Genomic DNA, 20,570 nt, shown 5'->3' on the forward strand with positions numbered 1-20,570 from the left:
CCTCGTCTACACTAATGCTTTCATACAGACTTTTGCTATAGATGCTTTCTGCACAAGGACAAAGCTTTCAAAGTAAAGAGGGAACAAAGGTTACATTAACCGGGTCTGAATGAGTACCCAGTGCACACATGCCAGTGAGTGCCCACTTTATTTTAGTGGCATTTTTACCGGTAATATAAATATAGTCTTAACACTGGTCTTTTAGTACTTTTGTCAAGCATTTTAATTGGGTTTTAGTTAATTGGTGGTAAGTGAAACTTTTTTTAGAATTATTTTCTCTGCAACTGCAGCTTAAAAGTTACAGATGCTCCTGCATAGTATACCTTTATAGATCTACCTTTAATCTGGCTTTTAATTTGGCATTATGTTACAGCTTTAAATTTCAACCATTCGGTTTTACCCATAATTTATATCACTGGGGTTTATGTTATTTTATTCAGTTGACTTTTATTTCTAGATTTTATATAATTCCTTTGTTTGATGTAAAAAAAAAAAAAACTGTCTTATTAAACTGTATTTATTGTTACATTTTTGTTTTATTTTTATTTCTTTATTTATTTTGTTGGGTATTTTTGGGGCATTTTTTCATGTTTTATTTAGTAATAGCGTAGACAGAAAAAAAAATGGGACGGAGAGAAGAGATGACATGTAGCCAAAGTCTGTGAGTCGGACTCTAACCTGGACCACTGCTGTAATGACTCAGCCTTAATGGTAAAATGCATCATGTTTGTATAAAAGTCATTATATCAATACAGATGAGTTGAGTTGAATTGGGTAGCATACATTTATCTATATGACTACATTTTTCCTGCATCCAAGCAGTCCTCCACTTTTCTGCTAAATTTACTTAAGAAAATAGAATTATTATATTAGCCAGAAGTACAGCTAACTAGAATAAACGTTCAGGTTTCAAACCATCGAAAACAGAAGCTCTTACTGCCAAAAGAAAAACATCTTCTATTCAGTATACAGTATCAAAAGCACCTGAGCCCACACCTCATTAGTGCCAAGTCAGTACAAATTACCAGCAATTTAAATGCAAGAAGAAAAGACAGCATGCCTTAAGTTTTAGGATGGTGGCCAAGGTTTCCGGGGAAGGTCTAAGGATAATGTAGAGGCAAGATGGATGTTTCACTAGGGGGCATTTTGGTTGGCTGTCTGTCACTACACTGGCAGTAGCAGCAAGTAAATGTTATTAATGGAGAAGAAAGCAGGCACAAATCACTATGAGCTATAACTCAGTGAATGGAAGATGTGCGTGAGGCGAAGAGAGGAGCTGTGAAATGCCAAAGAGTCAAGGAATTCTCTCTTTCTCCCCCTCTCTCTCATGTATAAACATGAAGGACTGACAAGAAAAAAGGATTCACAGGAGACACCAACTTTCAGAAATTGACAAACAATTCATGGTCATGTATGCATGCATAGAGGTGGACATGCACAAAATTTATGGCTCTGACCTTGTCACTGCTTCTTTTTGTTCAGTTTCTAAACACAGTCCAACACTACCCCCACCTTACCCACACCTTACCCCTCCTTACCCCGTACACACACACACAAATAGACTGTCACACACATTAACTGTAGACAGCCCAGTCCTTCTCATTATCTCCCAGTGGAGGCCATCCTAATCCATATCGTCTGTTCTTTGAGGCCTCACTTCTCATTTCCCCTCAGGATCGAAGCTGACACACACGGCTGATGAACAGCTGGGAGAGACATCAGGGAGTGCGCACGTGGACATACAGTCCCTGACTACCTGGGCAGTACATCTGTATGTTTGCTTCATTTTAGGAGAACAACAACAGTGTCCATATGAGATTATCATTAGGTTTGTTTTGAAACACGGATAATGAAATTATAGTAAATACTGAGTTTCACCAGCTATGCGTAAGTTCAAGCGTACTCTAGTTTGAATGAAATTCATAACACTTGACCGGTTGCGCCAATACTGAATGGACCACGAGTGATTTTCGAATGTGTCAAGTCTGAAAAAACAAACTTTATTTTGAAGTATAGTGATTTTCAGGCACAGAGCTTTTATTTTAACAACTATCCGCAACTATTTCAGAGCCCTGTTCTTGGTATTATTTGGCCTATTAACATGCTCTGCCTTTGCAGTGTTTTTCTATCACTGATATTGAAGCAATAATATGCACTTTTTTTGTTGCAGTGCTATTTCTTTACTAACTTTTAGGTAATTGCACCTTATTCTTGCAATATGTTTTATTACATTGTTTTCTAAACCCACATGTAATCATTTAGTTAAAAAATAAATAAATTTGAATTTGTGAAAATGTATCTTATGTACGGACCTAGAATTAATGATGAGGACACAATTAGACCTCGTGGCTGAAATGATTGGGATCCACTGCTTTAGACAGAATAAAGCTCTTTACTGATTGGCCACAGGGAGTGAAATGTCGTTGTCATCTGCAACAATATTTTACGGACTTTACTCCTAACTACTGCAGTTTCAGCATATTGTTTAGTGAGGAGTTTGCACCCTAACTTAAGAGAGTTCTTAGATATAGCTGGTGCAAAAGGCTGCTAAAAACCACTGAAATATTAAATGCCAGGTCATCTTGCTGTCAGACACAAATCCACAGAGCAGAGACTCACTCACACAAATGTGTCTCTCCAACAAAAGAGACAAGCAATCAATCTTGTGATAAATGTGCTTTTCTTGTTTTCAAATTGGATTAAAATACTTTGCCTTTTATCTTAACATTCTTTGGTTATTCAAGCATTTCTTCTCTTTAAATTTGCTCTCCTTCTGAGGAATTCAGACTGGATTTGGAAACTCCAACATACCACAAAACAAAGCAAAAGGAATAAAGCTCTGTTTTTGTAATGCAAAATGAAAAGAGGGAGTTCAACAAGTCTGATTTGATGTAAATTAAACTGAACTACTCACAGATCAGTGGTGCATGCTAATAACTTTGGAACATGGACTGGCAACCTGTACGGAGTATCTTACTAAAAGGAAAATCTAGTGGAAGGAGTTGGAAATGAAAATGCACTCTGATCACAGAGGACGTGAATGAGAACATAAAACTCAGAGAGTAAAGCCACACACCGCTGTATGTGCTGTAAAGTGCTTAAGTGTTGCCTGCTAGTCTGCAGTGCTATAAAATATAGTGTGCAATATGCAAGACCATTGTTCCCCACAAGTGGTACACTGGTTGGAGTTTCCATAGCAACAAGCCTTGACTTTAAATTGAAGTGAACATAGGCAGAACTAGGTGCGTATGTATCCAAACACACACACATAAACCTCTAAGTGTTTGCCCAAATGCACCGACACAAATACGGCGTTAAGCGCTCACACACAAATGCACACGCAGGCAAACTTAAAACAATCTGTACAGAGTGGAGCTGGGAATGAGCTACACTGTGGCCTGTTACATTGAGGTCAGATGAGATTCAGCAGGCAGACCGGAGAGGGGAGGCAGACGAGGCCGGAGAGAACATCCCTGACAGAAAACAAGACGTTCCTCTTAAATGGTTCAGGATCAGTGGACTGAGACCTGTGTTTCCCTAGTCTTGCTTGCTGCATGTGTATGTCTGCAGGAGCTGATGTGACTGCTTTTAAAATGCAGCAGTCCTCTACGGCAGGTGTGAAGTTGTTTGTGTGTTTGTGTGGGTGGGTGGGTGGGTGTGTTTAACCATGACTTGTCTGGGTTTAAAGCAGCACAGTATCTGTTTTCATGGTCTGAGGCAGGCGTGACTCCAGTGCTGGCCTTTACTGTGTTTCATACCTGGTTGACTGTCTGACTATGAACACCCTGGGACTGCATTCAAAACATGTTGTCTATTGTCTTTACTGTCAGCTCTAAAAATAAATTAAAGACTTACTGCTTGTTAACATAAAAAATGACAAGTAACTAAGGGGGCTGGGCCAGTGTAAACATTTTAAGCTGATCACCGGAACGGTATACCAAATTTTACCTAATGTCGCACATGACTTCGCAGCCACTTGAGTGAAGCATAATGGCACCGTGTCCCAACAGCAAACAAGGATCTTGCCATCATCCATCAATCAAGTACGCACTTTGGTCATGTCATGTAAACAAACCACGTAGCTATCAGCTGTGCACTTAAGATCATATCGAGATGTAACCACTTATAAGATGGGTTAGTTGCTATCTTCCTACATTTTTAATATTACTTTAAAAATAGAAGACAGATGTTTTAAAATGTAATATTTACCAGAAATTCCAATTTAGCCAACAACAAGTAGCCTAATGTTAGCTTGTTATTAGCGATATTTATTTACCATGAATGTATTAAGAGACCTGGATACAGCATTTGAGACTGGGGCCCCTTTAATTTTATCCAAGTTCCTGAGTGGCGCATGACGCCAAAAAGCACATCACTTTTGCCATAAAAGTCTATGGGAAAAAGTCTTTTTGGATCCAATGGCATCACCTGACGGATTTGGGAGTTGTAATTCTACTGTTCATGCCAGTACAAAAATTGGCTTCAAAGACCAGAGCCTTTCCTGAGGACCTGTTATTTACCAGACTCTTTCAGACTCTTATGGATCTCCCTCCAATGATCTGTGACCTTGTTTTGGTTTCTGCAGTAAAAGGAGGACGTTTCATATAGATAATACCTCATTTATCTTTAACAAATCAGCTGTTCCTCGTCCACTGCGGCATCTTCAAAGCAAACCACAGGAATAAATATGAACAGGGCGGCCAAAAAAAAGTTGAGCTTAAAATGGTGCACAGTGTAGCTTGCGGTTATTTAAGTCTTTTGATGGCTTCTGATCCAAAATGTTTCCATACTGCAGTTTTGATTTTCTTTTAAGGCTAACTCTGCCATGTCTCTTCTTGACACCCCAAATAACACATGAACAATCTGGTAAACAACTTCATGTTGCCGTGCTCGGCTCACTCCCTGACACTTGTGGCTCTAGTTGTCACTTTTAACAAACATATTATTATGTTCATTACATTTGACATATTGTTTATCACTGAAGCAACACCAGTTGAATTTAGAGCTGTGACACCATTGCCGCAGATTACCAATATAGACAACTTTTTAATTTGACAGAATGTATCATAATGCCAAAGGCTAGTTTCACCGGTTTGTACAAAATCAACCCTGTTAAAGCTTTTACACTGGACCAGACAGTCCAAACTGTGACTCTGGTGACTAAAACAAGCCATATTAGCATTTATAAACAGCTGTACTGTATTAGTAGGAATTCTCTGGACCAACCACTGGAGAAAGAGGCCACCTTGTAATTAATAACACTAGAGAATTAAGTCTAATGGGAATTCTATAACTACACAAGAATAAGCAAGCAGGCTGCTTTAATAAAACTGTTGGGGATTACAACTGACAGCTTTATTAAGGTCTTTTTCCGTGGTAACAACAGCAGTTGCATACTGCTGTTTACACTGATCCTTTTTGGAAACATGGCTGGTTCTACTTATTTTCTAACAGGCAAACATTTTAAGAAGATGGCTTTCATTTTTCTGCAGAATTGCTTTTAGTTTTTAACTTCATTGCTTTCAACTAACTCTCCATTTACTATGTATTACTATCCTCCAGTTTTCTCCATTTTTTCACTGATTTGCAGCGATCTTTGCTCTTCTGGGAATTGTTCTCCACTCTCAGGAAGCCATGATATTTTAACATTGTCTCTTCCTCCTTCGCTGTGTGTGTGCCTGTGTGTGTTTCCTTACCCCCCCTGCCCCATTACTCTACCTTGGCTGGCTCTCCTGGGCCAGGTTTTCTCCTCGCTGGTAAGCATGGTCTGCTATCTGAGTGGTGGACCTCTTGACAATCTGCTTCAGCTCAGGTTCCAGCCGCTCCATTATGGCTTTAATGGTCTCAGGGATTTTCCTCAGCTTGGCCAGAGCCTGAAGAAAAAGGATGACACAAACACTTCAAGCGAGAGCACAGAGGCTTTGAAAAAACATCATAGAACGTTGCTGAAGTGTGAAAATACATAATTAACAGCGTGTGATGTGTTCAGCAGTGTTACCCAGCTGTTGCGGAAGTCAATGTGACATCAGAAAGACGTTGGATTTTACATCAAACAGTTAAATTTTGGATGGAATGAAAATCAGTTTGACAATATTTACGTCAATACTGCAGAATTTCACAATGTGTGGACGATGACATTATGATGTTCTGCAGACTTTGAGTTTTGTTCTCCATACCTCACTACTAAATGTTGGCATGAGACATTTGAAGGACACTGGATTTTGTTTACTTATCATCAGAAGTTAAAACTAACAAAATATAAACATCATCTGTTGTCAGTATTCTATGTAAAATTGACATGGCATTACACGTTGTCCTGACATTGAATTTTGGTTACCTGACATCACAATCTAAATTCAACCAAAAATCAATGCCTAACGATGTTGTAAGCCAGCTGGGCTCATGTATTCACCTTGATGAGGATGCCCATAAACTCAGCACTGTTCTCTTCTGGATCCACCTCAGGGAGGTCTGCTTGGTTCAACTCCCGCACATCCTGTTGCAGCTCACGCACTAAAGAAAGCATAAACATGCACACACACATAAGTTAGTAAAAGTTTCCTTAACATACCCGCTACATATGTACAGACCTAATAACTAAGATTCATTTAACACATTTTTAATAACAAATTAAAACAAATACAATTACAGCTTCAATGTAATAATATACAACATCTTGTCTTTTAGACGCACACACCTGCACCTATCCTGTTATCCTCCCCCCCGTTCAGGCTCTTTCCATCTGACTTAGCCACATTAGGGGCTAAATTGAGAGTGGCAGCATTGAATGATGCTCTAATTTCCATTAGATGGGGCCTCCCAATTCCCCATCAAAGCACGTTAAGAGAGTTAATGTTTATGGCAAGTTAATGGACTTTGGGTGTATTTCCTCTTTTCCCCCATTCCAACTGTAGTTTGTGTAATAATTATGACAATTACTAGCTACAAATGAGGTGCTCTAATGCTATTAGACAAAATGGCAAGCAAGGCCATTGATGGAAGCCGGCTGTTGTGTCGTGACCACAGTTGTTAGCATGACGGTACATAGACACTTACCGCCTGGGGGTTGCTAATTGCAAGTGTTCCCTTTGCATAATGTGGGGACAACTGTGGTTCAGCTTTTACTTTCAGGCATGCGGGGTAGTGCAGTGAACGGATATTTATGATGTATTAATGGTAATTTGTACATTTGCGTGTGTTTGTGTGTTTGAGGTCATGGCACATACTGTGATGGGTTGAGCTAAGTGAATAAAAAGAGGTGGAGTAAAAAATACAGAACTGAAATGACAGCTGTAGCTAATATACAAAAGCTCTGAATGGCAAGTGGGAAAAAATTCTGGAGATCCATCTTTGTAGATCTGATCTGAAATGTTTTCTGTGTGTTTATAATTTAAGCACAGGTGAACAAAAGGTTTTGCCAGGATACTTCCTTAATTTTTTCATGTGTTTAACAGGTAAAAAAGTTTAGCCAGCTAAAAAAAAGTTTGTCAGGATCATTTTTCTAAATAATTTTTTAAAATTTACATCTGTGAAAACTAGTGAAATACAACTTTTGCCATCTCTCTAAGTTCCTTAATATATATATTTTTTAAACCTGTGAAACAGTTGGAGAAAAAAAAAGGAATTCAATGCCTTGTAAGACTTTTTTTTAGATTCTGTGGGCTTCTATACTATGAGGTAAGCACATAAAAGACAGGAGCATAGACAAGATTAACAGAGAGAAATGCAATAGCTCAATCATGCAACCACTGAATGAAATAAAAATGTTAGTTTTCAGGGACACCTTTCTTTTCAGGAGCCAATCAAATGTTAAGGTCAAACTTTATTTATCTCAAGGGATAAGTAAGATAGTTAGGAAGCAGCAGCAATGAGCTCATATGTTTGTGGAAACTGAGTGGTATGCACAGGATGGAGTATGGCTGCATGGCAGCCACAGAGCTAAAAAGAAACCATGAGTCGCTAAGTTAGAACGCCAAGAGTGGGTGGTGAAAAAAAAAAAAGCCAGGCTTAATATAAAATCTCAGAAACACCAAGGGAACACCAAGTTATTGCAGGATTAACTTTTTTCATTATCTCCTTGTTTGCGTTCCTCTGTTCTCTGCCTGGAAGGAATGCAGTGCTGACTCGACGCCCCAACAACCGAGAGAGAATTCATACATTCCTGAATACAGTTATACTCTGCATTATCAGTCCCTGTTACAGCACTGGTTACCAGTTTGAGCGTAATGAATGCTGCTCCCCTGCTGTGATGACAGGGATGCTGCGTGACTAATGGTACAGACAGGGGGGGGGCAAGATGATTATAATGTGAGCGAGGGAAATGTACATTATGATCATAGTTGAAGATGTTATGACACATACTGCAAGGAGAGAAATGTGAGCTGTGTGCAAAAGTATGTGTGTGTTTGTTAATTGATGATGTGTTCAGTTCTTTGTACAATAGTTCGGATCAGCGGTTTCTATGTGCATTCGATCAAACTGAGTGTGTGAGTGTGTGTGTTTGTGAGAAGCAATACGCACTCATAATGACATGCAAATGGATGTAAGCCAGAATGATGCTAATGACTTCATTATCACTAAGGATATCGGCACAGTGAAAGTAAAATTGCAAACTGAAATCCACACACTTTGTTTTCCAAAGCGACCGACAACACTGCTTTGTTGATGTGTTTATCTCCATAGCGCTCCTAATGTATGAAATTTTAATGGAGAGCAAACCATGTAAAAAAATGTTGGGTTTTTTTTTTTCATAAAACAACCTCTTAAAATTCTCACTTCTTTTTGTTTCTCTTTTCCTTCACATAATCTTCTCGCCCTCTTTACCAAGCCACCACCCATTATTCCCTCTAACTCCCATATCTAATGTGACCTAAGGAGCGTACCGCTGCTGGATCCGGGTGTGCTGAACTGTGATGAATCCAAAAGCTTGCGTGGGGTGGACAGGCTGCTGACATCTAACACAGGCATTGGAGATGTGTCTTTGGCTGCAGAGCTGTGAAGAGGAATAAAAAATAAATAAATCCATAGACGGTGATTATCAAAATAATGTACATCATGTTAGTGAATATTATGCTTTCTGTCTCATAGAAAATATGATATTGAAACTGTATTAGGGCTGGGACACATGTCACATCTTTAACTGCCTGGAAAACGCACAATCAGATGCTGGGTGCTACTCTGTGCCAACCATAGACTGTAAATATATTTTAATACCAGTTTAATCTACAGTTCGGCATCCTGAACTGTCGGCCTGAAGGCAATAGCTTAAACTCAGGGTTCAGGATGTGTGTTGGGATGTTCAGTATCTTCTGTGTCTCCCTCAGCAAAGATTCCTTATATAGAAGCTGAAGATCAACGATGTACCTTTTTCCTGACTATTTTCTGAGCTGTTTGTATAAGATATAAGAGTTTAGTCTTGAGTTGTGCCAACAGTTTGCCATACCATACCTGAATGCCAAAACAGATCACACTCTCTAAGACTGTTTGATGAAATAAAAACATGATTTTACTGTTGACACCATACAGTCTCGACAGTGAAGTCATGTTTTAGTAAAATTATGGCACAAATAACACTGCCTGCGAACTGGTTTTTATATTAGATTAGATCAACTTAATTATCATGTCATATCATGTCGCATATGAGAGCAACAGGCTCAAATGAACTTAAAAAATCTGGAGTAATCGCTTTGTATAGACATATAAAACTTTAGTATGCTGTAACAGAAATGCACTCACTAACCTGCCCTCCTCTAACAAAAACAATCTACTGTTATAACAAAAAAAGCCTTGCATCTCTGGCGAGATTGGTGCTGCTTTCCAATGAGCCATTTATCAAGCCTTAAGCCAGAGGTGGAAGCAATCCAGGTCCTTTATGTTGGGCGGTATAAACACACTGTGTCTGCTAAGTGAGTGGGGTGTATGGAGGCTGGCTTGTTGTTAGAGGCGACCCAATACAGGAAGGCCAGGACCTGTCAGCGGCTCAGTAATAAATCACTGTATCTCGCCAACCCACCGCCACCATAATTACTGCACCCCACACACACAGACACACATGTAAAAGCGCGAGCAACACTCAAACTAAATGTCATTCACAGCACACAGCAGCGTCAACAGTGTGTTCGAAGCCACTGTGCCGCATTATCACTAATAAGTTATACAGCCGCATCATGAAACTAAGAAACTGGTCCTCGGGTCATGAAGGTTTAGCTTAAGTTATTCTCCTGATGGCTGCAAAACCAACATCATGTCATAGAAACTATTTGTAGAATTCTGTCCTCGTATTTATTTACTTCCAGTAATTGGTCACTGACATTTTCTGCTAGGTTTAAAAATGGTTTGTTCATACATATATCTGTACAGCCTCTTTACAATAAATGATGGGGGCGGCTTTTCTGTCTTTTTCTGTGGAACTTCACAGCACAAAGAACAAACATAAAGAAGTAGAGCAACAAGTTATACAAGGTCTAATTGTTTTTGTCTGTAATTGGCTAGGTTTCCATACAGTAAATAACTGGCAAGTTTTCCCGCAGCAATGGAATAACTCATAATGAATGCACATCTGTACCGTAAAACTTTTCAAACAAGAAAGTGCTTTAAAGGCTAAATTTCTGTTTACTACATAACAGGCAAACAAGAAAGGCAGGGTATAGACCAAACACGCCGGCTAAAATATGTATCTTAAAACAGCTTTTTGGACCTCACTTCCTCTGTCACTCTCAACCAGGTTCTTATGTAGTATATTACTGATAACAATGTAGGAAAATGAATTGAAATATATTTGTGTTTGTATTGTGAATCCACAAAAGAATAACCACAGCTCTGCCGAATCTGATATGAATTTTAATGCAGGGTTGCTACAGCTTAAGGAAAGTTGGATTTAAGACCTTTTAATGTCACTAATTTGTAAGAACCACAATTCAAAAAGAAACAAAACAACAACAACAAAATAACAAACCTATATAACTTACAGGGGTAAGGGACATTTTCGTCCAAATTAAGGGGAGCAACAATAATTAGCCAAATTAATGATCGATTAATAGAAAAATCAACTTCGCTTATTTCAAACAGTACCAAATGCATTTTCCTTAATCAAAGCTATCAGCAACATATTGCATATACATTGACAGAACTGCATAGCCAGTTGATTGATCAATAAATTTTCACACATTTGATTAGACTGTGATTAATCAATTATTGATTAGTTGTTATCATCTATAGCCCAAATGTTTGTTGTTACATAAAAGGTAACTTTCATTTTCTGTGTGTTTTTCACAAAACATTTAGGATTCCACTGCCTTGATTTTCATCTTATTGAGTTTGGAAAAAGTTTTTGCATGAAATACACGCTATATTATTTAAAAACAAATATAAGCTACAAATTGTTTTGAGGCTGCACAATACAATCAGAAAATCAGTCAGAAAAAAACCCATTAATAAAATCCTACTTCCCATGACTTGGCATTTTTAAGTTTTTTGAAATATATATTTAAGATACTAAGGCCTTATTTTCAGATTAATCATTTCAGTGCCATTTAAGACTATTTAAGAGAACGCAGGAAGCCTGTAATAAAGGAAACTATCAAAGGTGATGAAATCAAATCTCTTACTGTATCTAAAAGTTAGCAGTTACATTTTTTAACCACTATTTACGCTGCTGTTTAAAATACTGCAAGTTCTTGCACACGAATAAAGGCAATATTAAAACACTAACCACCTTTTTACCCTTTTTAAGCATATCAAGTTAACCACCGAGCATCCCGGATGCCATGAAAGAACTATTTTCACATTTCTGCTTTTGTGAGGACATCCCTCAAAAAGTGGTAACCATATAATTAAAGAACCCCCTCCTTACCCTGGAAGGCGAGCAGCATTTTTGTCCTTGTTCTTGTGTCCCAGACGACTTGTGGACTTGATGTAGAGGTGTCGGTGCAGCTCATCAATGAGCACAAGGTGAATGTTGAGTTTCTTGCTGTGGAGCTCCAGGCGCAGATCTCCAAGTCCCTCCACCTGCAGCAGGGGTCCTTCCAAGGAATCAACAGCTGACACCTGTGTGTGACGACATACCGGCCAATTACAGGTTATCCATAGCATTATATTTCAAGTTTCAAGTCTTTTACAGATTTTCTTCTGGCATTCACCATGACTGGATAACCCACAACAGAGAGATATATGAAAGACATGTAGAGAGCGCTAGGGACAACACATGACAAAGCTTTCACGCCTGAAACTGGACCAAGGAAACCCCAACAAATGGCAGCTCTAAATGCAACTCATTCTGTGGGCAATTTATCTGAAATTTTATAACAGGTTAAAAACATTCATCACACAGCCAGCAGAGGATCAAGGTGGGAGGGCTGTACATTCGTCATTCTTTATACTCCTACAATAGTCAGCCTTACAAATGTAAGACAATTATGCACAGGAAAAAAACACTTAGAAGATCACTATGTAGTCAAATGGAATTCTTATCCAACAAAAACAACATAAGGGCTATACAGAGACATGAAATTACATTTATTAACCCACCAACCTGTGGTAAGTGTCCCTCTGTTGATGGGAAAAATCTTACATGGGGTCTAATGGAGATATGATCATAATGACAGTCAAATTGGCCTTTGCTTTAGATCCCTTCCATTTGAAATTACATCTTCTACTTCTGATGTAAATCAAGAAACCCAAAGGTTAATCACTGTTCAGTCAAAGCCTTATTTATCCCAATTATTCCCTTTTTTATTAGGGTTAACCAAGCCTCAAAATTCTTCAATTTATGACAGTTGTGCAAGGAGCTCAATTTTGTCTCCAACTGCAAGAAGGTCTGAAACTTCACCCCATGTTTACAATGAGGCAAACAGCCACAATGACACTCAGCAAAATTATCTACATATATGGAGCTGCTTACATCAAGGTTTGCCAAGCTAAACAAACCTTTTAGCCATGTGGTGGATTCATTGCTGGAGTTTAACGCCATAACAGACAAAGGTTAAGGAACAGCTGATTTTCTTCCCTGTTGTTTCATATATGTAACCTTGGTTTGAAAATCAGATTGTGGATCTGTTTTGTTTTGTTTTTTTAATAGTCTTGGTGCCTTCAATACTAAAGAGTGTATTTAGATTGTATTGTTTTAAACACATGGTATTGTCAAAGTATCAAAGTATCTACAATCTTATTATCATGCATAATATATGACAAACATATTTCTCTCAAAAACTAATACAAAGTCTCCTCATGCCTTCCTGAGTCACACTCTACATATCTCCACATTCACCCATCCCCCTCCTTCCTTTGCTCTTTTCTCAGTTTCCATTAGCAGTAACGGCAGCGGTTGTGGCATTTTTGCATTTAATAAATCCTCATGCCATTAAATAAAATGTGCCACTCCGTATGTGTGTATTTCTGTGTATGCATTTCTGTGTGTATTTCAAGGGCACTAATGGCCAGGTGATAGCACAGCGAAGAATATTTGCATGGCCAGGGCAGGCCAGAAGGGAATGGGTAGCAGGAGGGGGAGGATGCTGGGTAGGGTGCATGGGTCAAGTGTGTGTTGATGCAAATGAGAGCCACATTAGTGACAAGATGAGCTAATGCGCTGCATGATCACCCCCCTTTGGTTTAATAGAATAGCTCGGCATGCCTGCGAGGCTGTGCGTGTCCTGTGAGTGTGCATACAAACCTCCAGATGTGTCTGTGTATGATTATATGTGTGTGATTGTATAACTGTAAATCATTTAACACTTATGTGTCTGTGTGTGTGTGTGTTGGGGGGGATATCTCATTACCATTGGGCTGGGATGACAGAGGAAGGCTGGTTAACATCATTAGGGGGCCGGGCCTGTCAGTGTAATGAGGGATATGAAGCCTCTGGTGAATTTGCTTGGGAGCAACAGAGATGGTGAGAAGGACAAAACAGAGAAGAGAAGTATGACAGCTTATCAGTAAACTCTGAGCTGAGCTCCATGGGGGGGGGGTGTCAACTGTTGTATGTGCACCTGGGTTTTGTGACACTACAGGAACAAGGGAATAAGAGAAGATAGAGGAGAGGAGAGGACTTTTTCTGGAACCAAAGCTGGTCTCGTTTTTAAACAAACCCATGGGGTCTTAGACTGCCATTCAATAGCAGACAGAGAGCATAGTCTGAATTCTAATTGTCAACCCTCAGAGATAAGCCTCACATAAACACACACACGGACACACACTAAATGTTATGGAGAGCGAGGGAGAGATAGAGAGGCTAGGACATTTATAGCTGGCTACTGTTTCAACACTGCAGAGTAAAAATAATACATAAATACTGCGCGAGCCTGTAAGCACAAAACATTTACAGCTTTTTGTATGAAAGACGCGGAGAAATAGAGTTTAGGGAGAGAAGAAGCAACAGAGGGCGCAGTTGAAAACCAGGGAGACGTTAATCTGACAGATGAGTGCTGTAATGAGTGACAGCATGATGGGAATAAACACTTCGGGGACTCTCAGAGAAGTGACACAGGCAGTATGATGTTACTGTGGAGAGACACAGTGCGAGTGTGTCTAGAAGTATGCAGTATATTGGGGGGAAAGAATACAAAGAACACCGCAAAAGAGACTTTTAAGATTTTTTCATAAATCTAATTGTTGTATTATGTTTAACAATCCTAGTTTTCTAAAAATCAAGAGATAATTTCATTCAGTGCAGGTACCGAAGAGTATTGAATATATGGTCAAGTAAAAGTACAACTCCCATAAAAAATGACGAAAGTTAAAGTTAAAAAGTAACTGGTTGATAAATTACTTAAAGTTACTTTCCATTTTATTATTTTTATGGCTGACACATGAAGGTTTGCAGAAAAGTCTCCAGACTTCTTTCCTTCCCCAGCACGTCTACAACTTAAGAGAAGTTAGATTTAAGACTTCTGAATACTTTTTAATGCCACTCTAAGTATAAATTGAGACCAATTTTACAATAACCAAAGTAGAGGAAAAAAAAAACATGAACCATCACAAACTTATAAGGGACAGTTTTGCCCAAATATTTACTTCAACATAAACAATTTTCTTTAAAAATCAAAATTTTCTGGAGCAAAACACATGGAAAACAATGAACATATTATGTTTCTGAAGAATCCATTTGGTTTGCCTTGAAAAAAGATTTATTTAATACATTTTAATACCAATTATGGCCTAATTTTTTAATTATTTAATTTAACACCTTTTCAGACTTTTTTAAGGATCCGAGGAAACCCTGCTTCCCTTCGTCTTCTTTATGCAACTCAGATGTTGTTGAAATATGATCATCTTTGCAATGCAAAGTCTGTTAAGTTGACCACACTGGACTGTTTGTAAATTCGGAGCACTCTTGCAATATAGCACCGCTGCATTTTCAAGAAAGTTTGTCGATCCAGCCACACATTGAATCTATTTCTGTGGTAAACACTGTTTTATATATAATTAGTCCATTAAGTACAGAAACGTATAAATAGAGAAAGTTGGTGGATTTCTATATTAGTTCACAAACTAAGCAAAATATGTTGTTTCAAGGCTGTCATTCTACCATTTTATAATCATAACTAACATCCTTTACTCTGGCTTAAGTGTGGGTTATTCTAAGTGGACTTTTCAAAACATTATTTATTCACAAACTGAATAAACATGTCACCAAAGCAAAACATAAAACAAATGCATCCAACAGCATTTTGATATGTAGAGGCAAATAAAATGTGCTTTTAAGTGTGTTTTCACATACCACTGAATCATCCGGATCAAGAAAAGCACATTTGAAGTGTGCAAGACAGAGGCGAAGCGTCCAACTGACTGAACTTTCCACAACCTTTCAAAAACACGCTATACCGACTGAGCACAGGTTTGACTGAAGTTCCACTTCTTTCCACCCCCACAAAGAGGATTTTTCACGGTCCTTTGGGCATACCAACATCCCTCTTTTCTCCTCCTCCTCAGATAACCCCATTCTAGCAAACTAATTATTACCAAAGTCTGAAGGAAGATGTGTGGGTGTGACAGAGAAGGGAGAGAGGAATAGGGAGGTAAAGGAAAGGAGCAGAGGGATCACAGAGCCTGGTCGTTTAGTCCTCAGTGCCGTCCTCCAGCTCCCCTGCCGAGAATACTGCAAAACACACATCAAAAGAACAAGAGCGCACACAAACATACACACCTGCAGCGCCCCTCGCTGCACTAAGATGATGTTCTCTTGAAGTAAAAGAGTTGCACCCACTGGACTGTTCAAGGCTGCTAGGAAAGGATTCTTTAGAGGGATGAGAGGTGCCAGGAAATCAATCATAGCATTAACACTTCATAGGCACCAGTGTTTGTTTACGTATGTGTACTGTGCACAAATACCTCAGTATTGCCTCATATGCATTAATACACGTCAATAGGTTTTCCCACACCTTCAAGAAAAAGATAACCTGTTCTTTTTCCATTTCACACTTTCTTCTTTTCTGTTATCAACAAACCAAACCTATCGAGAATTTCTTTTTTTCTTTCTTTTTTCTGCTTACCTCAAAAACTGTACAGCTCACACACACTCACAAGTACGAAGACGCTAATTTACAACCACATCCCTGGACTTGATTCTACTCACCAGCATGTCTGTGGCATGAAGGTAGTGCTTGCTCGCCATATAGGCCTCCAGACGCTGAGGCACCTGCTTGATGCTTTCGATTTCATCCAGCAGCTGGAGGACGTGCTTGTGTTCGATGCCCTCTATCCACAGCTTCCTCAGCTCGTCCCTTTTGCAGTGGAGCAGCATCTTACATGACAAGAGGTTCTCTTTCACCTGGGAGTAGAAAAAAAAAAATTAGACACAACACTTGTCCATGAGGCACATTTTAGGTGCAACAGTACCAATAAACACAAGGATTTTGGAAGTGTATAAAAAGCCATTACCTGTGCTCACTTTCATCAAAGAAAATTTCCAGTGACACAAAATAACGTGTAACATGTAATAATGTCAACTTAAATACCCCTAAAATATGTTAATATGTAACCAAGTGTAGATAATGTCTGAAATGCAGATGAAAGTGATTGTGTCCCTTGAAACCTTTTACAGCATTTGATTTACTGGTGTGGGAGAAAATAACACTTTTGTTATTTTTGTGCATTATTACATAAGCACTTGAATCAACTGGCAATTACATTAAAGGCACCGCACACCCACACAGGTGTTTGCACTTCCGGCTGATTAACTAAGCAGATTTAAAGGCTAAAGAGAGCTACTGTATGTTGGAGGTTTGCAGAGGTTAAAACTGAAGTAAGGAAAATGGTACAAACACACATTAGCAAATAGGAATTTTTGTGACATATTCACGTTACAGAATGAAAATTAACGGTGTAAATTATAACAAATTATGTAAATTATGGCTAAGTCCATTTTGATGCCTCAGTTTCTGCGAATTCTGGCTAACTTTCAGGGCTTACCAAAATATTTGAATAGACTGGAGCCCTTGTTAATGTTATTAGTAACACCTGCTATTTTTCCTACTTTAAGAAGTCAAAACATCTGCTGTCTGCAGGTCTATGCAATAGTGAAAAGTTCAATCACTCTCTTAAATCATCATTTAAAGATCGAACTATACCAGCACAACTTGGTTAAAAATCGGTTTTATCCTGCTCAGAAAAAGCACTCGGACGCTGCATGTCCTTTTGCCAAATGTGTAGTGAGGCTGACCACATTTACAATGTTAATTCAAAAAGTATGATAGAGAAGACCATATATGGAGGCTAAGGATTCTGACTTCAGCCGATAATTTTTAAGCTGGCAGCTTTCTTCTTGGGTGAACAGGATTTGTATTAATTAAGTCAGTCTTTCGGTCTTAGAGTATCAAAAAACCTAAAAACTGAGATAAGAAACTCCTTTCATGTATGCAGAGAAAATGAATGAAAACTGTGTTTTGTTTTTAATTACACAGCTTAGAGCCACAACTTTGAAATCCATCTGAAACATTGCAAGTATGAATTCCAGTAATGGTTTTCCAAACCTCCAGTGTTTATTTTTTGTACAAGACTGTCATTTCTACCTGTTTGATCTTGTTGCGGGAGCTGGTGATGCGCTCTGTGATGCTCTGGTAGGTCCTGATGGCAGTGGTGAGTTCGGCATAATGCTGAACAATCAGCTCATCTAAATCCCTGTCACATGTCTCAAAGGCCTCTTCCAAACGACCCTTCTCTGTCTCCCTGTCCTGCACATCATCACTGCTGGACAGAGTCCTGCGTCAGAGAGGAGAGGCAGAAAAAGTGGAGTTCAGCTAAAAAACTAAATCCTCAACATGCAGAGACTCTCAGGAAATAACGAGTTTCAGCTAAGTAAGAGCTTTCACAAAGCACTTGAAGATGCCAAAAGACAGAAGAAGAAAATCATTACAGTATAAGACTTTGTATTAGGGCTGGGCAGTATAATGATGTTTAACTGACATCATGATAAGACACCATATATCACCTTAGACTTTGAATATTATTTGTGTTGATTTTAAAGGCTGCATTACTATAAAAACTTTAGCCGTTTTATTTTTTTGCCTTTACCAGTCATTATACCCTCATTACTGATGATTATCAATCATTTTACTGTTTAAATATTTTGTGGAAGGACCTTTCATCAATCCTTCAATAATGCCACAATGTCTATTTTGAGGTATTTGGTCAAAATTATTGTGATTTTCATTATATCAGTCACTTGCAGGGGGCAAACTATAGATGAAAGGCCGAGCAATGCAAGGCGTTGTATGCCAACATTTCACTACATTATTGCAGCATGGCAACATATCCAGGCTGTAACAAATAGATCTACCAGCAGCAAGATTGATGATGTTGTCAAAAACAGCATCTCTGCAGCTATTTTGCCAGAAAATGCTCATGTGATCAAGTAATCCTTTGTCAAGTAAACTAGTTTTTACATTACATCCTGAGGATACAGTCTGTATACTTCAGTACAAGCAGAGCTGCAACAATTAGTCAATTAGATGATTTATGGAGAGAAGGAAAATTAACTGCCAAGTCATTTTTCAAGCAAAATTTCAATTATTTGCTGATTCCAGCTTCTTACATGTGAGAATTTGCTGTTTTTCTTTTTCTTTTTATTTCTGATTGTGCATGTCTTTGAGTATGGACTTGTTGGATGGACAAAAGAAGCAAACTGAAGATGTCACTTTTTTCTCTGGAAAATTGTAATGAGCATTTTTCATAATTTATTTAGACATTTAAACATTAAACAATCAATCGTGAAAATTATTGGCACATTAATCAATTAAAAAAACAATAATAATCATTAGTTGCAACCCTACTTACAAGGTCCCATGGATATCTCTGACCTCCACTTTAGAAACCCTTTAATTGTGAAGTTATTGGGGTTTTTTTACTCTTTGCTTTCTCCAAGTGATTTATATCAAGAGGAAGTAGGATTTTGAGACAGTTCCTTGCAGTTGTCAAAAACCGTTAGTTGCAGGAGTCACTGTGAGGTCAAAGTGTGTACCTCTCATGTATTTCATCTTTTTTGTATTTCAGAGTTAAAGCCTGTGTGCTCCTGTAAAGTAAACTCAAATCAATTAAGAAATCCACTGGAAACTGGTTTCGCAAAACTTTGCAACTGTTGCAAAGAGATATCTCTAAAAACACAAGCATGTCACACATTCAACAGCAGTTACAGATGTATTAACAGCATTACATCGGTCAAAATATTTTTCATGTGATTATTACCAGTTTCTAGCTAAACAGTGCAATTTGTGAATAGTCTAATCAATGAACTTAAAATTGTAAGAGCCTCGGACTGTGGCCAAGATTAAACCTCTTCTTCTGCTTTAGACCTGCTATTAAGATTAACCGATGTATAAAACGTGAATTAAAATGGTAAACGCGTCTTTCATATATCGTCTTTCATATAACGTTAGCTAGCTAGTCAACAATAACTGTGACAGGAAGGATGTTGCTAACATGTAGCATACAAGCTAGCTGTTAACCGCTGTCTTAGAGCAAATACGAGCACACTTCAAGAGCTGACTGACGTTAAACGAAGCCGTTAACAAAAAATAAAGACTGTACCAAAGCTTACCTTATGACAGAGATAAGAAGACCAGAGGGGTCTTTGTTTTTGCTGACTGCACTCCTGTATCTCCCTGTCTCAGCTGCCATTTTTCCAGCTGCGGCACCCAAACAGGAAGACAGAAACGCGAGGTTACACGACGGAAGGAATGCTGGGAGTTGTAGTTTGAGCGTGTACAGTAGTTCTATCAACCGTGTTGCACAAATCTGAAACAAGTGGCACAACTATATTTAAAGAAAATAAAGGGGGTAAAATAATTTCATAAATTCAAATAAAATCCAATGCAAATTACAAGAAACTATTTAAATGAATATTTTTTAAAAAGATATAAATAATTAACGTTTGGTGGTTACATTCTTTAAATATCCTCCATCAAATGAAAACAGGTATATTACACCCCATGTTCAAATTTTGGGAGATACTGGGTCTTAATCACCAATTTAATCAAAAGTTACATATCTTAAGGTCTATTTTATAGCATAAATGATGAGGAATAAGGGACTGTACTTAATTTATCGGTAGGCGGTGGCTGGTGTTTTGTTTTTGGTTT

The 20,570-nt window shown here is 38.4% G+C and overlaps 1 protein-coding gene across 1 annotated transcript in view; it reads right to left on the minus strand.

The window, feature by feature from the left end:
• exoc4 (exocyst complex component 4) overlaps window positions 1-20,160 on the minus strand; it is a 155,628-nt gene extending 135,468 nt beyond the window's left edge. Inside the window, exons 1-7 of the mRNA XM_042511086.2 lie at window positions 20,030-20,160; window positions 18,006-18,195; window positions 16,571-16,765; window positions 11,852-12,045; window positions 8,883-8,992; window positions 6,413-6,513; window positions 5,719-5,873 (exon numbers count right to left, since the gene is read on the minus strand). Of these exons, the coding sequence (XP_042367020.1) occupies window positions 5,719-5,873; window positions 6,413-6,513; window positions 8,883-8,992; window positions 11,852-12,045; window positions 16,571-16,765; window positions 18,006-18,195; window positions 20,030-20,109 (1,025 nt within the window). The 5' untranslated portion in view covers window positions 20,110-20,160. The remainder of the gene's footprint in view (window positions 1-5,718; window positions 5,874-6,412; window positions 6,514-8,882; window positions 8,993-11,851; window positions 12,046-16,570; window positions 16,766-18,005; window positions 18,196-20,029) is intronic.
• Between the last annotated feature and the right edge of the window lie 410 nt (window positions 20,161-20,570).

The sequence above is a fragment of the Plectropomus leopardus genome, chromosome 22 (genome assembly GCF_026936395.1).
Source record: "Plectropomus leopardus strain MGB_pleo_1.0 chromosome 22, ASM2693639v1, whole genome shotgun sequence".
Classification (NCBI taxonomy): domain Eukaryota; kingdom Metazoa; phylum Chordata; class Actinopteri; order Perciformes; family Serranidae; genus Plectropomus; species Plectropomus leopardus.